The following is a 20,952-nucleotide window of genomic DNA, read 5'->3' on the forward strand; positions in this document are numbered from 1 at the left end:
TAATGAGCACGTGCATGGCCTCGTGGATATGAAAAGCCCTAGAAGGAGTCCTAGTACCGGACATAATAGAGGGCGCTGACCCCGCCTGAGATGCAGGCTCGGTATTATGTGGGATATAAATGTTCACAATAAATAAATAAATATCTCCATAGCCTTTAAGATCAAGGACGGGAGCTCCTCCTTGCGGAAAAGCCTTGCCGCGGTAGGGTCATCCCCTTCCCTCTCCGGCAATTCTCCTTCCTCTAAGATCTCCGGCAGGGAATCTCCCGAACCTGGAGCCTCATCAGAATCCGAGTGCCCCAAACCCTCAGCCCCTGAGCTAAAAAAACTCCAAACGGGCCCGTTTAGGGACTCTATGGGAGAAATCAGCAGATTGCAAAGTAGGTGTTTTACCAGGATTTGACCTGGTCTGCTTTACAGAAGCAGTGCTCTTTTCGGGAACTTATCCAATTTCCACATTCCAGTGGCTATCTGTATCGCTGGCTCTTTCCTTTGTCGATGTAGATTACAGTGGAGGGTAAATCCCGGAAAGTGAAAACAGTGGAGGAAGCTTGGGAGGCATTGAGGGCACTGGGCTGTAACAGTGTGCCTACCCATGGTGGACCTGCGCCTTCCAGGACTGAACCGCGCACGGATTCAGTATGGCAGTGGGCCATGGAGGAAATCTCATAAGGCAGCTTCCTAAAGAACTTGTCTGGGGCTGGCAGCTTTTAACTCCTAACCCTTATTCATTTGTTCAGAACCCTTATTTTATCATCCTCACTTTAATATTCCCTTATCTCTTGTTTGTCCTGTTTGTCTGTCCTTATTAGATTGTAAGCTCTGTTGAGCAGGGACTGTCTCTTCATGTTCAAGTGTTCAGCGCTGCGTACGTCTAGTAGCGCTTTAGAAATAAGTAGTAGTAGTACTGTTGCTATACTTTGGACATTGGTGTGGGGGAGAGAATCCGGAGAGTTCGTTATGTGCTTTATTGGGACTTGTGTGTATGTTGTGATATGGATGGTTGATAGGAGAGAGTGATGTGTATAGTGTGTGTGTTTGTTTGATGGGTGCAGGATGTTCTTCATGGTGATGCCTTCTTGGTACTCTGCTGTTCTAGGGGTGCGATACTCTTTACTGTGTTACCATTTGGGGGTGAAAGTTTAATACTTTCTACTATATTTGATTTGTTTGTGGGCTGTCTAATCAGGCCTCGTGTCATTTTATATTGTTTTACCATCTTCCTGCTGCTGCCCCTTGGGGGTGCAGGTTTGTTGAGGTATTGGGTGAGTGTTGGAATGATGCTACACTTTGTGTGTATTTGTTAGCTGGAGGTATGATTATTTCCATCGTTTTGTATGGTGAGAATGTATTTATGAGGGGTACTTGACATCTTATATAGCTCTGTAATTTTTGCTGGAGACAAGAATTTGGGATGGAGGGGCAGGCCTTCTGGGAAGATTCAGTTCCTCACGGGTTGGCAGATCAACGGGGGGATCAATCAGCATCTGTTGGGGGAGGGGAGGGGAGTGGGAAGGGGGAGATCAGGGAGTTGCAGTTTCTAAGGAGGGGCAGTTGAGGCATTCTAGGGTAGTAGGGAAGAGGACTACTTTAGCAGGGGGTAGAGGGATGTTACGATGGGTTCATGGAATGTCTGCGTTCTCAATAAAAAAGTGAAGTGCAATGTAGTCTTTAAAGAATTACACTGAAGTGGGATGTTGGTTTCTTACTACAAACCCATTTACGTTCTACAGATGCACATGTTCTGAAACGCCGCCCCTTTGAAGAGGAGGTGTAGGGGGTAAACGGACAGGAATTGTGGCTGTTCTTTTCCAGAGGTGATTTGGGTGTACTCTTAAAAGTGTTTAAGGATGTGTGTGTGTGTGGGGGGGGGGGGGGGGGGGCGTCTAGCACACAGGGTTCTACAAAGGTATGGAGTTGACTTTTCGTAAATTTGTATGTACTCAGTGTGGATCAATCTGAAATTTTCCGGACAATTCTGGTTGATTTTCAAAAGCGTTTTTCAGGGGTGAGGTGATTGTTGGTGAGGACTTTAAATGGCCCCAGACGTCCGATTAGATCACTCTACTGGAGGAGGACATTATAGTAGACTACATAGAAAGGCTTTGCTGGACCTCATGTGGGGGTTGGAGGTGGTGGACTGTTGGAGACTGCTACATGGGGTTCAGCAAAACTACTCCTTTTTATTTCCATGTCATTGAAACCTATGTAATGATGGGCTATGGGCCAACCAAAACCTGTGGAGTCAGGTGGGAGAGGCAGAAATTGAGAATGTCCAACTCTCTGATCATGCCCCTGTTTGGATCATGCTCCATGGTGTTTAGGGGAATCAGCAGTGGGGTTTTTGGAGGCTCAGTGAGTCTCTGTAAGACGAGCTGGTATGTGAGGAGATTCGTATGGTGGTTTGAATTTCTTCTGAACAATGAAAACGGTGAGGTTAGCAACGGTATATTATAGGACACCTGAAGGCGGTGGTTTGGGGGAGTGTTTATTAAATGGGGGGCATGTAAAAAACATCAGAGGGGGAGGCAATCCTTGGTGTTGCGCAGTCGCTTGCTTGACTTGGAACGTAGGCATAAGTGCTCCCCGGATCCTCGGGTTCTGCACAAGTTTCAGGTGATCCAGGCAGAACTTTCTCATCTGCAGATGGCAGATGTTGAGTTTTACCCCACCAAGCCAGTGTTTTCTTGAGTTTGGTAACAAATCCAACTGTGATGCTGGTGCGCTATCTTAGAGCTAAGGGGTTGTGTACAAATATCCCAAGGATAAAGGGGCGGAATGAGTGCTTGGCAGTATATGGATCATGGTATTCAAACTTATTTTCTTAGTATTATCAGAAGCTGTATTAAGGGAGGTGATGGCAAGTCTGCGTTGACTATAGATTGGTATTTAGATTCTGTGCAACTACCTTGCCTCATGGACGTTGACTGGCTACAGCTTAGTGAAACCCTTATGCTTGGTGAAGTGTTGGAGTAATTCATCAGCCTAAGAATGGGAAGGTTCCAAGGTTAAATGGCCACACGGGGCAGTTTTATAAGACTTTTCCTGGGGGATTTAGGAAAGGTGCTCGTGAGAGTGGATAATGGGGTTTTAGCTTGGAGGCAATAATCTTGAGATCAGAAAAGTTCAGTTGGGACAATGGTTCTATTTTGAAGAAGGCCTGATAAATGATGGCGATTCTACCCCCTCTCTGTTCAGTTCTAGTTTGATGAAGGACCTTTTAATCCAGGCAACATAAAGCATTGAATAAAGGATCCTCTATTGAACGAAGCCACGTTTGAGAGACCAGCAACAACCCAAATTGTTTCTCCACAAACCAATCCCTAAAAACATCAGTTTTATTGACCACTGACGTAGCATTTACATACCCAATTGCAATAGAGAGGTAGGAGATGGAGACCGAACTAATTGAAAGTAAAGTGATTAAATGGCGTCTGGAGAAGGATGTTCTTTGCCTCGCATGAACGCAAGTGAATCCGGACTGGAACGAGGTTATACGGGCAGGCACTCTGATAAATCCTATGAGAGATTATAATATGGATCGAACATGGAACCTCTAGCATAGCAGCAGGAGGGCAGAGCAGCAGCGCAAAATCAATAAGCAGCAGAACCAGGAACAAAGTTCACTTGATGCAGCATGATAAAAGTCACACTTACAGATTGTCCAGGGCAAGCAAAGGACAGTGGAGCTGCCCTACTGCAAGGAGCCGCACCTGAAGTTCCACACGAAGGGGCATGCCAAAGAGAACCTTCCGTGCGATCCCTTGGAGCAAGGTCTCCCTATGTTGTTAGTGCTGACTTCAGCGCTAGCAGCGCAATTCAAATGGTAACAGTTTATGTGTTGGTACTTTCTGGTTGGGGGTGATGAAGGCTTTATCTACTTCCCTAAATGAACCTCTGGGTTGTACCCCTCAGGGCTGTTTATTGGGACTGCACAATGGTAGAGCTGTTTGGTGGGATGGTAAATTACTGTTGAGAGTCACAGCGGCTAAAAGCCTTATTGCGCTCCACTGGAAGATTATGGCAGCACCTTCACTGGGGGACTGGAAACCACTTAACTTGATTTTCATGGAACGTCTTATTGCACAGCACAAAGATTGTTAGTTACCACATAAATGAGACTGGAACATTATTCAAGACCATTTAGACTGTAGCTTATAAGGGGGGTGGGAAGAGAGTGGGAGGCTGCAAATTTATTTTGTGGATGTGGAGTTTGGGCTGGGATGGGGGGGATATTGGGGTTGTGTGATCTTTGTTCAGAGGGTCTTGAAGAAACCACTGGATTCTCTGGACAGATGTGGTTGCTTAGGAACGATTGAGGAGGGGCTTGGGGGTGGGGGGGTTTTGTTGCATGTTGTTGAAATAGTGGGTTCCTATGGTATTTGTGGATTAAGTTTGTGGGGAAGTTTTGCATTTATGTTTTGTATATTTGTTGTATTCTTATCCTCAATTGTATAAGCATAAAAACAGCCATTTTGGGTCAGACCAATGATCCATCTAGCCCTGTATCCTGTTTCCAACAGTGGCCAAGCCAGGTCACAAGTACCTGGCAGAAACCGAAATAGTGGCAACATTCCATGCTACCAATCCCAGGATAAGCAGTGGCTTCCCTCATGTCTATCTCAATAGTAGACTATGGACTTTTCTTCCAGGAACTTGTCCAAACCTTTTTTAAACCGAGATACACTAACCGCTGTTACTACATCCTCTGGCAAAGAGTTCCAGAGCTTAACTATTCGTTAAGTGAAAAAATATTAACTTCTATTGGTTTTAAAAGTATTTCCATGTAACTTTCTTTTTTTTAAGCTGTGCTGACAACCCAAGTACACACGAATGAATGTTTCCTTAGCATCGGCAGCAAATGAATTCAGAGACTTGTGGTTGTGACCATCTACCAGTAGATGGAAATAGAGAGTGCTGAACTGCACAGTCTTATAGGATTGGGTGCTCCTTGGTCAGGCAATATTGTCTATCTCCTTCAATTGGATGAATGATCTCTCACAAGTTCCTGGACTCATCTAATAGTGGCTCCTATTCTGGGTCTCTCGGTTGAATAGAATTTTGGGGTGCACAGTTGAGCGGTGCCGGTTTTAGGGGTACACCTGGTGTTACCAGGTCCCTCCCCCACCCTTCTCTCCTCTCCAGCCCTTCCTCCATTCTCCTTCCTCACTGAAAAAAAAAATTGGGGCATAATTATTTAAAGCCCACAGCCTTGGCTGTAGGAGAGATACTGGTTTGGGCCAGTATAAAGGGCTTAGTGATGGAGAAGAGGTGAGTGTGCTTCCAGCAGCACAGGCAGGACTCCTGATGGCTGCTCTCCCAGGGTGTGTTTTATCTTTACATTTTCTTTCACCTTTGGTCAGTTGCATTTTTATTTTTTGTTTTCTTTGCAATGGCTTCTGCAGTTGTTAAAAGCTGGTCCTACTGTGGGAAGCGGGGAGCAGCACTGGGGCAGTGTCCAGGTGGCTGTGCAGGCTGTCCTCTGGCAGAGGGGGCCGTGCTCCGGGAGGCCTCATTAGTTTCCCATGCAGGAGAGATGTAGGCTCATTATCCTCATGGGGCCGAAAGTGATCCGGCATCCTTTTTAACAGTGTTGAGATCTGGGAGCAACGCTGCTGGCACTTCTTTATCCGGCACTACTTCAGAGGTCCTTACACACATCAGCCGCTCTAGGGTTTTCTCTGGGGCTGGGGTCTTCAGACCTTCCCCCTCCCCACCCTAGTTCATTCTGCTGCTCCATAATGCCTATATGTTGCAGAATTCTGGTAGGGGAACTGACAGGTCCTTTTTATCTCAGCCTTTGGCGATTTCTGGCTTGTTCCCTGCCTATTTTAACACTGATGGATCCAGCCCCAAAGAGGAGACATTTGTATGCCAGCTCAGAAGTAGGGGGTCTATTGCTATCATTGTGAGTAAGTCATTTCAGGGCAGTCCCTTTCTGCACAGATGCAGGAGGAATTGGAGGAGGGGGAGCTAGTTGCAGAGGAATCTGTTGATCCCACCATGATGCAGGTGTTTCATAAGGGAAGAGTTGCCTTCCGTTATACCTAAGGCTCTCCAGGTTCTTAATATTTGTGCTTCTGATCCTGCTATACCTGCATCTGCTAATCTTAAAATGGTGAGCACTGGAATACTGCTTCAGTCTTTTTTTCCAGTGCACAAGGCCATGCAGGAAGTCATTTCTGCTCAGTGGGTCACTCCAGACATTGCCGTCAAGTGGCGACAACTATGCCACGTCTTTAACCCATTTCCACGCCTGATCTGGAAAAGCTACGTTTGCCTAAAGTGGATTCGTTGGTGGCAGCAGTCACTAAAAGGCCACACTGGTGAGTTAAGATTTTACTTATAGTTCCAGAGTTGGTTAAATGCTGCTCTAGTGTGGGAGCCAGTGAACTGCATCAGGGCAGTGCACCATGTGTGTTAGGCCCTCCGAAAGGGCCTATTTAGTGTTCCCATATTCTTAGATACCTTTCATTTAGAGAGCTAGAGTCCCCTCAATTTTTTTCACAGAGGGAAGTTACTTTAAAAAAACAAATAAACACAAACACCACCCTAAAAGTTTCCCTCACTACTTCTTTGTGGAACTTTTTGTTGTTGTTACCAGAACCATTTATTTTGGCAGTATAGGTATTCCTTTTTCCAGCACCTTTACAAAGGAGTTTAGTTTAGAGTCAGGCTTAATGCTGTTGGCTCCATGTTTCTGTGAGAAATGTTATATATTTAGTTGTTTCTGAGGCTAGTGCACTGGTCTCCATGGAACCTCGGTGCTACCATGGTGGCATTTTCTCAATGTGTCTTACTAGAAAAATTTACAGCAAAATAGTTTTATTGTAGAAGGTGGCTGGCTTTCATCCTGAAGGTCACAGGTTCAAGACTGGTTTGTGCATCATATTAGAAGATGTGGGACTCTGCTCCATTTCAAATAGGGCATATTTTACTTCACTCTCCCATATTGCTTGCCTTGACAAGCAGTTCGTTGCATGGCTGGGACAGCTGGCTTTCATCCTGAAGGTCACAGGTTCAAGACTGGTTTGTGCATCATATTAGAAGATGTGGAACTGCTCCATTTCAAATAGGGCATATTTTACTTCACTCTCTCATATTGCTTGCCTTGACAAGCAGTTCGTTGCATGGCTGGGACAGCTAACACTACGCTACCGTGCTAAAGGTTAGCTGTGTTGGTTTGCCACAGCAGCTCTGCTCTCTGGTATTGCACACTGACACAGGGCAAAACTATTGCATACTAGCTGTAGTTACCACTGTATTAATGGCCTCACTATCTGTATGCAGTAGTGTCTCTAAATGCTTCTGTTGCACTTTTGCACCTTTTCATTATATTGGACAGCGATGTTATAGAGGTACTTCAGTGTAGAGGAATAGCTTAATGGTTAAAGCCCCGTCAGCTGAGAGAGCACAGAGGTTGCTGGTTCAGGTCCCACTAAAGCTTGCCATCAGTAGTGCACAATGGTACAAACAGCCATATTCTGCTACACCATCTAGCTGTTGCTGTCTGCCGCACTATTTATCTCCAATGCAGAGCCATGCCAGCCAGTTCTAGTGCATGGTCACACCAGCCAATTCTTGACCCTCTCAGCAAGAATATAGCTCTGGCTTAGGCATTGGACAGCTGATGTGGCTTCTAAGTCACATTTAGCAAGCTACCTTTTAGTGGTAAACTTTTGTTTGGAGAAGATCTAGAGATGTTGGGTAAAGAACTAGGGGACTTCCAAGTCTCAGAGGTTGCCAAAGGGCAAGTCTAAAGATTCTTTTAAATCCTCTCAGCCTCGTCTTAGGTGTTGTGAGGCCAAGTGCTACAGGCCAGGCAAATCTAACTTTCAGGGTTCCCGCTTCAACAAAGACAAACTGCCTTTAATGCTGACAGAGAGAATTGTGCTTCAAATTCCATGTCTATCATTGCCTTCTGTATCTCCCGATGATGGGGTCTTCACTCCTTGGGTTTCATAATAGGAGAACTCCTCTCCAGGTTCCATGAGGAGTGGACCAGAATTACCTCAGACCAATGTGTCTTGGAAATACTAAAGCAGGGTTACAAATTGAAGTTCTCCAATTCCACTTCAGATTTTTTCTTGGAGTCTCCAAACAAGCTGCATCCCACATATTGAGCAGTTCAAGCCACCTTGCAAACCCTTCTTCATTTAGGCACAGTCAAGACTGTCCCCAGTTGCAATTGGGGAACGGGAAGTTATTCCATTTATTTTGTAGTTCCAAGAAGGGAGCTTCCTTCCACCTGGGTTTGGATGTTAAAAGAGTAAACAGAGTGTTAAAAGGTTCAACATTTCACAATGGGAACATTGCAGTCTGTAATAGTTTCAGACCATCAGGGAGAGTTTCTAACCTTGGTTCTCAAGGAAGCATACTTTCATATTACCACAGAAGAATTTTGATTTGCAATCATTGGGAAACATTATCAATTTATGACCATGTCATTCAGCCTTTCCATATCACCAAGGACGTTTTTTTCAAGGTCATGGTAGTAGTGGCAGCCTTTCTTCATTAGGATGGATTGCAGGTTCATCCATGCCTCGTGATTTGGCTGATTTGCGACTCTTCCTATCAAGAGAGTCTGCAGGTTTCATCCAAGATAGTTAATCTTCTTCAGTTCTTGGGATTGGTATTCCATTTTACCAAGAGTCAGTTGTTTCCAACACAGATCTTGGCATATCTGGGAGTGATATTCGACATAGGCTTAGGGAAGACATTTCTTCCTGTTGTTCATCAGCAAAAGATTCACACCCAAGTCAGGTTCTACTTTCCCTACCAGGTCCTGGGGTCTGGGAATATGTTCAAGTTCTGGGTGCAATGGTCTCTATCTTAGACGTTCTTCCATGGGCAAGATTCCACATCAGACCACTTCAGGGGTTCCTTCTTAGCTGTTGGTCTGCACCTCTTGGATCCTCCAAGCCAAACTTAGCCTCAGCTGGTGGATTCAGTGCAGACTTCTTCAGACAATTCAGACGTTTTCTCTCTCTCTCTCTGCAGGTGGCAATCTTCAGCTCTTAGGGCATACCATAGCTGGGTGCAACAGATTTCAGATTCCTTCCAGAAGTCTGACAGTTCCTCTTGAATTGCCAGATGTAGAGATGGAGCTGGGTATATTTGGCAGATTCCTTGTATGGCTTGATTGAAAGCAGATGTCTTTGGCTGTCACAGCCTGTCACTGGGCGGCAGATGCAGCTTTAACCAGTGGCTGTGACTGGTTAAGCTCCCTTTTAAGGGCAAGCTGTTGTTTGGTGAGGACTTAGCAAAGTTGGTGAAAGATCTGGCTGACTCAAAGACTCTATGTCTTTCTGAGGACATGTCTAAGCATTCTTTCCATTTGGGTCAAGCTTGCCTTCGTTTTAAAGATACCAGGTGCTATTGTCCAGGGCAGCCTAGTTTTAATCAGAGATCCAGGTATCAGTCTAAGCACAGTTTCGGAACTCCAGACTTTGTCCTGTCGAGATCCTCCAGATTTCTCCTGAAGGGATGATGGGGTTCACAGTTCCGTCTTTTCTTCCTAAGGTAAAAGTTTCTGCCTTTTGTCCCAATCAACCTTTGTTTCTTCCTGCTTCCTTGACATTCACTATGTCCTCCTACACTATTTGGAAGTGACCAACAAGTTGCGTTGGTCAGATCATCTGTTCGTGCTTTGCTCAGGGCCTCGGAAAGGTAATGCGGCTTCCAAAGCCACGCTAGCTCATCTGCTTATTTACGAGACAGTAAACTACTTCCAGACGGATTCCAGGTGCCTTCTACCCGAGTTGTCATGACTTCCTAGGCGGAAGCCCGTCTGTTCTCCATGGAGGAAATATGTAGGGTGGCGACGTGGTCTTCCTTGCATACCTTCTCCAGACACTACCGTTTGGATGTCTCCACTCAGTCGGATACATCTTTTAGAGTATCAGTGCTATCGGCTGGAGCTTCAGGTTCCCACCCTACTTTAGGACTACTTTGTTACATCCCACAAGTCTCTGGATTCATTTGCTGCTGATGCCAAGGAATGAAAAATTATTTCTTACCTGATAATTTTCTTTCCTTTAGTCGCAGCAGATGAATCCAGAGGCCAACCATATTTTTCTGGTGGTTCCTATTGGATAATTCTCTCTGTTGGAACTTGTTGCTGCATCTTTATATTTTAGATGGAATGTTGTAATTGGTTTACGTGTTTGCAGTTCTTGGATTATCTTATCATTTTCCCTGTGGGGAAGGAGAAATGTTTTAATTCTGTTTTCTTCTGCTTTGTCATGAGAAATACTCACTGACCAAGGAGCATCCCATCCTATAAGACAGTGCTATCTCCACTCTTGGTAGATGGTCACAACCCACAAGTCTCTGGATTCATCTGCTGCTACTAAAAAATTGTCAGGTAAGATAATTTTTCGATTTTTCCAGCTGAGAGGCAGCCCATCCAAATGAAAGAAGCCCAGTGGCAGCAGTAGCCACTGGAGTTGCTATGGTTGCCAAATATCATTATGGAACAGTTCTGTTGCTTTCTTTGTCCAGGTCAGTAGTGAGATGCTAATTAGTGGTCGTCGGAGTAGGAAGGGCTTTCTGCTATATGGCAAATGAGTCACTCATTGTACTGCTCTTTCCAGGATCAGCCGGTATCATATCCGAAGCTGGATTTCTCACTGCAGGACCTGCGACAGAGATTCCACAGACAGCTAGAGATAGAGAAAGCAAACAGCATCACCATTGAATCTATTGAAGCTATCAAACCCCTGACAGCGCAGCAAGTGAAAGCGGTGAGCGTCATGCTTGTACTTTTTGTTGCTTTGGGATGATAATTACCATAAAACAGCAGGAGGGCTTATGCTTGCAGGGCTGTGCTTCAGATGGTAGGTGGAGGGATGAAGAGAATTTTATTGTCTTATGGTGAAGTTCAGGCACAGTAAGAAGTGAAAGCTTAACCCAGTATCTGGTGGAGGTTGGTATCTTTTTGTTTGTGCAGTGTGGCAGGTATGTTTCAACATTTTGCTTTCTTTCCAGCGGGAGCTGTTGAATGAACTACGTTCCCATTGGGAGAAGTCTCTCCTCCGGGCCCTGCGAGAATCCAAAGTTCGTATGCTGGCTTTACCACCACGTTCCTGGCGCGTGAACCTATATCCTTTCTTCTGTGTACTGGATGAGAAGGAATATGTGGACCTTATGCTGCAGGTGATGGCTCTTTTTGTCATTTTTACTACTACTACTATTACTACTTATTTCTATAATGCTACTAGACATTCACAGCGCTGTACACTGAACATGTAAGAGACAATCCCTGCTCAACAGAACTTACAATCTAATCAAGACAAACAAACAGGACAAATAAGGGAATTACTTAAGATGGGAATGATAACACAGACATGGGTACTGAACAAGTGAATAGGAGTTAAAAGCAGCCTCAAAAAGGTGGGCTTTAAGCCTAGATTTGAAGATGGCCAGAGCTGGAGGTTGATGTACTGATTCAGGAAGTCTGTTCCAGGCGTATGGTGCAGCAAGATAAAAGGAATGGCGTCTGAAGTTGGCAGTGGAGGAGAAGGGTACAGATAAGAGAGATTTACCCAATGAATGAGTTCCCAGGGAGGAGTGTAGGGAGAGATAAGAGTGGAGAGGTACTGAGGAACTGCAGAGTGAATGCACTTGTAAGTCAGTAAGAGGAATTTGAATTGTATGCGGAAATGGATAGGAAGCCAATGAAGTAACTTGAGAGGGCTAATATGAGCATAGCGACACTGGTGGAATATGAGTCATGCAGCACAATTTTGATGGGGAGAAAGATGGCTTAGTGGGAAACCTGTGAGAAGCAAGTTGCAGTAGTCCGAGTATGAAGTGATACGAGTGTGCATAAGGGTTTTGGTAGAGTGCTCAGAAAGGAAGAGACAAATTTTTGGTAGTGATATAGAGAAAAAACAACAACAGATTTTAGCAGTCTGTTGGATATGTGCAAAGAAAGAAAGAGAGGAGTCAAAGATGACCCCAAGGTTAAGAGCTGATGAGACAGGGAGGATGAGAGTGTTATCCAAAAAGATAGAGAATGGGGGAAGAGGAGAGTTGGGTTTAGGGGGAAAGATAAGAAGCTCAGTCTTGGCCATGTTTCAGATGGCAATGAGACATCCAGGTAGGAATGTCAGATAGACAGGCTGAGACTAAAAACCATTGGAAGAGGTCAGAGCACCAAGGGAAGAAGTTTAGATGGAGAAAAGAAGAGGTCCCAATAGAGCTCTGAGATACACCACCTGATAGTGGAATAGAAGTGGAGGAGAATCCACCAGAGCATACATTGGATGAAATAAGGAAAACAAGACAGAAAGAACAGAGCCCTGAAATCCAAGTGAGGAAAGCGTTGTAGGTATTTCTATTTCAGATAATCAATAATCAATAGCAATTACTCTAGACTCGTTTCTTGGGGATATGACAGTACCTAATTGGCCCTTAGGCTCTGCTGACAGGCTGCACCAATGAAAGGAATAAAGCCAGAAATGGAAATATATTATTTTAGATACAAAAATAACAATATGGCAAGATGCAAAGCAAATTACAAAAATAGACTTGTACTACAAAAATCCTGATTACCAGTATAAGTATTACACCACTAATATATCCTGAGACGATAACACTCTTAGCAGCAATATAAAGCTGAAAACCACAAGTCCTGTTATAACCAATCAGGGACAGGCAATCACCAGACTAGCTAACCCCTGAACTATAGGAAGAAATATTTCTGCTTCTCTCACCCTGGGTCCGTAGATTTCAGACTTCTGGTGATGAATCCGATTCCTCCTTTTAGACTACAACAGAGTACATGCGAATATCCCAGTCCAGGAATAAAATCCAAGGTCTCTCCTCTGTATACTGATTACCCAGTCTTTGGGGGGAAACCACAGAGCTGCGGCTGAACTTGACCTTGTCAGCTTTCAGCACAAGGAATCACAGTTCACTGATGTTCAGGCAAATCTTCTCTTCCTCTTCTGATCTTCCTCCTTGGCCCTGCTCTCGGTCAGGTGACCCATGGGTCAATCACCAACTGTGTATCTCTGTTCAGCAGATAACTCACGGTCATGACAAAGAGGGTTTGTGTGCATCCAGCTAGAAAAACGTAATCAGTCATGAGCCTGATTGTAGCAAGCTCCCCTCCATTGTTCACAGTTGTTACTATTCACTCCTCAACATGCTCCCAGGAGACAAGATGGATAGGCAGTGCACATAGACATATGTCCTTAATGAAGTCTGCAGCATAGCTGTGCCAAAAAGTAATTTTCCTTTGTAGAAAGCTGGTTTCTGATGGTTTCTAATGTATTCAGGCCACAGGCTATAGAATCCATATTAGTTGGTTCAGGCTTGGACAGGCTTCAGACCAGCAAACGTGAGATGGCAGGAAAATACCCCTACAGCATATCAAGGAGTAAGTGGTGATCAACCGTGACAAAAACAGCAGATCGAGAAAGATGAGGATAGCACAGAGTCCTTTGAATCTAGCCAGGAACAGGTCATTTGAGACTTTAGCAAGGGTTGTTTCAGTTGAATGTAGAGGGCGAAAGGTGGATCAAGAATACCTTGAGATGAAAGAAAGTCAAGATAACGGCGGTGAACAGCATGTTCAAGTATCTTGGATAGGAAAAGGAGGAGGCAGATGGGGCAATAGTTGGAAGGGCAGGTAGGGTCCAATGAAGTTGTTTTGAGGAGCGGTATAACTACGGCATGTTTAAAGGCATCAGGAACAGTTGCAATGGAAAGTGAAAGATGAGGATATGACAGGTAAAAGGGATGACAGTAGGAGAGATGGTGCTGTGTAGATGGGTGGGAATAGGATCAGAGGGAAAAGTAGTCAGTTTGGAGGAGGAAAGAAAATATGAAAGTTCCTCTTCAGTGATTTCAGAAAAGGAGGCAGGGGTTGAAGGAGGAGGGTTGACAGAATGGACTGGGGAAAGGAGAGGTTGGAGGTGACTTGTTTGAGAATTCAAAGTTAATCTTGTGAACCTTATCATGAAAGTACTCAGTCTGTGGAGAAAGTGAAGGAGGTGTCACAAAATGCCTAACCCGCCACCTGGGGCTACCCTGCAGCCACTTAGAGAGAGGGTCTATCCCCAGCACAGCTCAGGTCCACCTGCACCTGCCGCTTGTGCTCTACACTAACACCTTCCTCCCACTGACTGTGTCCCAACAGCCTCTGGGTGAGTCTCCTACTCTCAAATTATCCCCAGTGATTCCTAGGTTACTGGGGCCACACTCCCAGTGGCCCCACAGTTCCTAGAAAGCACACACACAAACCACCAGGATTCTTAGTTAATTCAGACAAGCAGAGGCAATAAACTAAAAATGTTTGTTGTCATTAAAAATAAGAGCAATGAACAGAAAAGGTGCAATCAGCAAACAAATAACAGGTAACTGAAATAGGATTATTTATAAAACTGTCTAAACATTTGTTTACTATCTAAATCCCTGATGGCGAACCTATGACACGCGTAGCCATTTTCGATGACACGCAGCCGCATACAGAGAAGCAGCGGCATTCCTTGCTGACACCCGGGGCGGATCGCCGATGCGCCCCCCCCCCCCCCCCCCCCCCCAGGTGCAGCGTGACCTCCCCCCCCCCCCCCCCCGGTGCATGTTTACCCGCTGGGGGGATGCCGTGTGCGCTCCTATTGGCTCCCTCCGAGTCCTCCGCTCGTTCCCTCCCTGCTGCTCCCTCTGCCCCGGCTCCTGCACAGCCATTAGGGGATCTTTCACCTCACTTCCAGCTGGCGGAGCAGAGAGCAGCGGAATGCCGTGGGGGACGCATCTCTGGGGGCCCTGTGATCGCCATTACCAGCAACCACATAACCACAGCAACCATCATCTAATCTACTGTTCTGGGGTGTCGTGGATTTCTAATTGACCATCATTACTGAGATAGGTGAGGGGGAGGCTGGGAGAGGCGAGGGCATGTGCTATGGGTGCCGTTTCCCGCCATTAGAAATAGCGGCAGCCATCTTAATTTACATAAGGTGATCAGTTAGGCTAGTTAACCCCTAATTGCCTGCAGGGCTATCAGGCTATCTATAATTCTATCTTCTGTCACTGCCCCCTTGATGGAGAACCCAAAAAATAAAAAAACAAGGTTAAGTAAAGGAAGTGGTAGTAGCAGTAGCCGACCCTTTCAAGAGACATGGACCGAGATGTATGGCATTATAGAAAAAAATGGCAGATCATTTTGCGTTCTATGTACTGAAAAGGTAGTAAGCAGAACGTGAAATATAAATAGACATTTTGAAACTAATCATTCCCAGCACTTGAAAAAAAGTGAGGATGAAAGGAAGGAATACATTTCCAGGCAGCTACACTTTTATAAGAGCCAATCTAATTCCATCCTTAAATTTGTAAAAGGTTCTACAAATTTAACATCTGCAAGTTTGAGCATTGCTCACTCCATAGCTCAGCATGGAAAAGCACTCAGTGAGGGAGAATTTATTAAAGAAACTCTCCTAAGATGTGCACCAGTTCTATTTCACGATATGCAGAATAAAGATGCAATTATTAAGAGACTATCTGAGTTACCACTCAGTAGAAATATCATAAAAGACCGAATAATGAGACTGAAAACAAACGTACAACATCAATTAAAGAGAGACATAAGTAATTGTAAATATTTTTCGATCTCTCTTGATGAAACTACTGATGTCACATCACATGCTCAGTTGGCCATTATTGGTCGATATTCTGATGGTCTCACAATGAGAGAAGAGTTGATAAAGTTAGTATCAGTGCCAACAAGTACATCAGGAAGCGAAATATGTAAGGTTATTATACAAACATTCCGTGACCTAAGCATTGATATCTCTAAAGTTGTGTCAGTGACGACAGACGGGGCACCAAACATGGTGGGGAAAAAAGTTGGATTTGTCAAATTGATTACGGAAGCTATTGGACATCCGATTGTGCCTTTTCATTGTATTATCCATCAGGAGGCTTTATGTGCCAAGGCAGGATTCACCGACTTAAACGACTTAATGTCAGCTGTTACAAAAATAGTTAATTTAATAGCTGCTCGCCCCCTTCACAAGCGAGAATTTTCTGCACTTTTACTGGAGGTTGATTCCACCTACAGTGGACTGCTGATGTACAATAATGTAAGATGGCTGAGTCGAGGCAAAGTTCTTGAGCGCTTTGTGGAGTGCTTTGAAGAAATTAAGGTATTTCTTGAGGATAAGGATCTGGGAAACTTTCCTCAGCTCAATGATAAGCGGGTCAACACCCTGATGTTTTTTACAGATCTCTCTGTTCATATTAATGAACTGAACTTAAAGTTACAAGGTTTTGGCAAAAGTATTGACGTTATGTTTGGATACATAAAAGCTTTTGAAAGTAAACTTAAAATTTTCAAGCGAGATGTAGAAACTAAAACTTATAAGTATTTTCCTTGAGTAACAAAGTATTTTGAGAAGGCCAGTGCAGCTATACAAAATGAAATGGAACCCTTGCATATAAAGTACCAGCATGTTTTAGACTCGTTACTTGACCAATTCAGTGATAGATTTAATCAATTTAGAAGCCTAGAACAGACCATGAAAATAATTAAGTATCCTGATGTAGTAGTCTACAGTAGTTTGGAATTAAATGGTTTCCAATGGATGCAAATTGATGATTTGGAGATGCAACTTGTAAAATTTCAAGACAGCATCTGGGCTCAGGTGTTTGTCGACTTGAGGTCAAAGCTTGAGAATCTGGAAAGGTGCCGCTTGGAGAATCAAGAGGAGTGCCACTACGAACAGGAAATTTGGAGTGCCTGGAACCGATTACCAGACACTTTTAGCACCCTGAAAAATATAGCAATGGCTTTACTCACAATTTTTCCCTCTACGTACTTTTGTGAAACCTTATTCTCAGCGTTAAATAATATCAAAACCAACAAAAGAAACAGATTGACAGATGAAGTTAGTAGCGCTTGCTTGGGCTTGAAGTGTACAAAATACCAACCTTCAATTGAAGATTTAGCCAATGAAATTCAGCAACAAAAAAGTCACTAATAGGCAGATTAGTTAAAGAATTCCCCCTCCCCCTCACTTATCTTAGTTCACGGCACCCCACACAAGTTAAATAATATCAAGACCCTCAAAAGAAACCGACTGACAGATGAACAAAGAAGTCACTAAGCAGGTAAGTTAAATAATTAGTTTTTGGTTTATTAAATACAGTTATATATTACAATTATACATTTTTGTTATTTAAACTATAAATATCGCGAAATTATGGTTTTTTTTCTCTAAGTGACACACCACCCGAGTTATGCTCAGTTTTTTGACGAATTTTGACACACCAAGCTCAAAAGATTGCCCATCACTGATCTAAATAGTACCTGGGGAGTTCAGGACATATAGCTACTCACATGTTATCAAATATAACTGTTCACAGGGTTTCAGTAAATAGATCTTTCTCTTTTCTCCCTGGCAAAGACTGTGGAAAAAGCCAGTAACATCCTAGATTAATTGAGCTCCTGGGCCAATCAGAGCCCAGAACAGCAAGTTTTCAAAAGTGTACTGCATTTTATTTCCTGTCTGTGCCAGACTAAAGAAAGGATGATTGTTCCTCTGAAACAACTTTAAAATAAGGAAACACCACCTGCTGGCCAAACTAGAGAAATACTCTTCAAGAAATAATACAGTTTTACAGGCTTAAAAAACCCACTGTTTTGTCACAGAAGGGTTGGAGGTGAAGGCACTTTGAGGAGAGAGTTCAATGTGGCAAAGAGAAGTTGAGGGTTTGAGCCAAGAGAGTTTGTCAAGTGGATGTAGTAGTCCATATTTGCAAGTGAAAGAGCAGATTAGAAGGAGGTCAGAAAAAATTTGAAATGTATGACGTCAGTATGGGCACACGATTTCAGCTAAAGGCGTTCAGCAGATCAGGCACAGAAATGTAGTTAGCGGATTCCAGAGGTCGGCAAAAACATGGAATGGGAGGAGTGAGAGTATCCAAAGCAGAGGAGAGAATAGTGTTATAGGAAGAGACGGCCTCATTGACAAGACTTGGATAACATAGTGGTTGAGAAGAGGGATGAAACACTGATAGAGGTAATGCAAGACTCAATAGACTGAAGAATTCCTGAATGTATAGGTGGAGCTTGGACCGGACCGTGAGAGGGGGGGGGGGAGGGTGTGTTTAAGTATGAAGTTTTATCAGATGATGGTCAGAACGGGGAAGAACTGAGGTGCAGAAACTGGAGAGAGAACAGTTGGAAAAGAAGACAAGATCAAGACAGTGGCCATTCTGGAGAGTAGGGGTAGTGGAGCACAGCTGAATGGAGGATGTTAAAGCAAGAAACTGAGAGGCATAAGATTCGGGGATCATTAGCATAAATGTTAAAATCCCCAAGAGTGAGGGAAGGAGATGAGGGTTCGAGAAAGAAGGAAAGCCAGTAGTCGTTGAGAAAGGAAGAAAGGGACTTATCAGGGGGTCAATAAATGACTGCTACTCAGAAAGGTAGAGGAGTGTATAGACAGATGAGTGGAGTGGACTTTGAAGGAAGAAAAGCAGTGAAACTCGGGTGGAAGAAGAGGTTGAAATCTGCAAGAGGGTGAGAGTAGTAGCCTGACACCACCTCTGCGGCCAACCGTGCAATGTGTATGAGAGAAAAGATAATCTCCATGGCACGGCAGTAGCTGAAGCAGAGTCTTCAGGGTAAAGCCAAGTCTCGGTGTAAGCAGATGGAGAGTACAAGAGATAAAGAGGTTGTGGATGTAGGAAAGCTTGTTGGAGACAGAGCAAGAATTCCACAGGGCACATGAGAGAGGCAGAGAAGAAGGGAAAAGGAGAGGAACAGAAAGTAGATTGGAGACATTGTGGTGTGACCTGCACGAGTAGGGTGAGAGCTGATTTGGAGGACCAGGATTGGGATTGATATCCCCAGCAGAGATGGAGCAAGAGAGTACGGAGAAGAGTAGGAGAGGCACGATGACAGTGACGAAGATGAGATGCACTCAGGCAGAAAGGAGATGGATGGTTGAATGAAAGGAAGAAAATGTTGAAGCTTGAGAAGAAGGGAGAAGACAAAAGTGATGGTGAGGTGGTGAAAGCAGAACGTGGGTAATGTGTTCCTAAGGTATACAGCAGTTTCAAGTGGAGAAAGAGATTGGAAAGGGACAGTATCAAGAAGAGAAATTGTACTGGGGTCATTGGGACTAGCAGAAAGAAAATAAAACCTGTAGACAGAAAATTTTTCAAATGCCATTAGGTGCGCGGCACCTGGAAATTGCTCCAGAGAATGCTGGGAGGACATGCAGATGGACCAAGTCCTCCACAGCACCTGGAAGGCATCTGGTGGAAGCACTAGGCACCTGGAGCGGAGGACCTGGGAGGATATGCAAATGAGATGCATATTTGTCCATACTCTTTGCTGAATTGCTGTATGTAACCCTATCTTAGCACTTCAGTTTTATTTTTATCTCTCTAAATGTTTTCTCTTGCAGTGCCTCTCAAGCTTGCCCCCAAAAGGGGAGTCATTGCTGATCATAGCGCGGGAGCTGGGGACCAAGATCTACAGCAGGTTTGCTATCCACAGGATGATGCAGTCCAAGGCAGTGGACAAGATTCACACCATTTATGATACTTACCTCCAGCTGCTGGCAAAGGATTCAGAGGTGAGGGGCAGCGTGGGGCTGGAACTCAAGGACTGTGTACTGTGTCCTTGGACATCTACATTAACACTCGGAACCTCACATAGTATGGGAAGGTGAAAGAGTAAGGACATCTCTTTGGCTACCCTTTGATGCTTGCAGTATCTTAGCTTCTTTAATGTTCAGGTTAAAAAGGCTGTAGAATGAATGGAGTTGGGAGCCTGTGGACAGCAAGAGGTTTAATATTGGCATCTCTGTGGCTGGTGAGATTTCCATTGGGAGAGCCTTATACATTGGTGATGTGCCTGAATAACCAATTGAATTCTCTTTGTCCTCATCTTCTTATGATTTCTAGCTCAATAATTGCCTGCCCCGAGAATACTGGGAGAAACTGGAGGCGGAAAGTTTGGCAGGCTCCTCGTTGGTCAACTGTAACTCACCTTGGCCCCTTATCCTCCTGGTACAGCTCGGGACACACCTGGTGGATCTGATGGTACAGGAAATCCAGGTGCAGAAGAACATTCTGTGCAAGGACTTAGAGCAGAAGCTTATCCCTGTGCTCTACCACATGTATTCCTTCCGCAGTAACCACCAGGTGAGTTCTGTGTTCCAAGTACTGCTAGAAGAGGAGACCCCAAATCTGCCCTGGAGGACTCCTGACCTCAGGCTTTCCGAATGATATCAGTAATGATACATGAGAGAGATGTGTATGCACTACCTCCATCACATGTAAACCTGTCTCATACAAGTTCATTGTAGATATCCTGAAAACCCTACTGACTGGAGGTAACACAAGACAAGCTGGTAACCACTACCCTAGAACATCATAAATGCCATACTGGGTCAGACCAAAAGTCCATAAAGGCCAGCATCCTGTCTGACAATGGCCAATCCAGACCACAAATGCCTGGCAGGATCCCAAGGAGTAGATCCAGTCCTTGGTGGTCACTCCCAGGAATAAGCAGCAGATTTTCCACTGGAGAAATCCATAAATGTTTATGGACTTTTCCTCCAGGAATTTATCTAAATGAGGGTTGTCCAACCTCAGTCGAGGACCGCAATCCAGTTGGGTTTTCAGGAGTTCCCCAAAGAATATGAATGCTATGTATTTGAATGCAAATAGATCTCATGCATATTCATTGGGGCAATCCTGAAAACCCCACCTGGTGGAGGCCGAGGTTGGACACCCCCAATCTAAATCCTTGACCACTTCTTCCAGTAACAAATTCCACAGCTTAACTCTGAATTGAGTGAAAAAAAATATTCAGCTAGGTCTTTACTCCCGAGCAGTCTGAGCTCAGCACCTTTCACTTCTAATAAACTGTATAGTAAATGAAAAGGCTTAGTTATGGGCCTGATTTTCTGTTGTTTTTTTTCTTTA

At 44.4% G+C, this 20,952-nt stretch overlaps 1 protein-coding gene across 2 annotated transcripts in view; it reads left to right on the forward strand.

Annotated features, from left to right (window-relative positions):
* Nucleotides 1-20,952, forward strand: part of POLRMT (RNA polymerase mitochondrial) — a 63,013-nt gene that overhangs the window by 24,960 nt on the left and 17,101 nt on the right. For both annotated transcript variants that reach the window (XM_030218385.1, XM_030218384.1), the window contains exons 6-9: nucleotides 10,596-10,745; nucleotides 10,990-11,157; nucleotides 19,425-19,595; nucleotides 19,927-20,166. In XM_030218385.1, the coding sequence (XP_030074245.1) occupies nucleotides 10,596-10,745; nucleotides 10,990-11,157; nucleotides 19,425-19,595; nucleotides 19,927-20,166 (729 nt within the window). The remainder of the gene's footprint in view (nucleotides 1-10,595; nucleotides 10,746-10,989; nucleotides 11,158-19,424; nucleotides 19,596-19,926; nucleotides 20,167-20,952) is intronic.

This window comes from Microcaecilia unicolor, chromosome 11 (genome assembly GCF_901765095.1).
Source record: "Microcaecilia unicolor chromosome 11, aMicUni1.1, whole genome shotgun sequence".
NCBI classification, from domain to species: domain Eukaryota; kingdom Metazoa; phylum Chordata; class Amphibia; order Gymnophiona; family Siphonopidae; genus Microcaecilia; species Microcaecilia unicolor.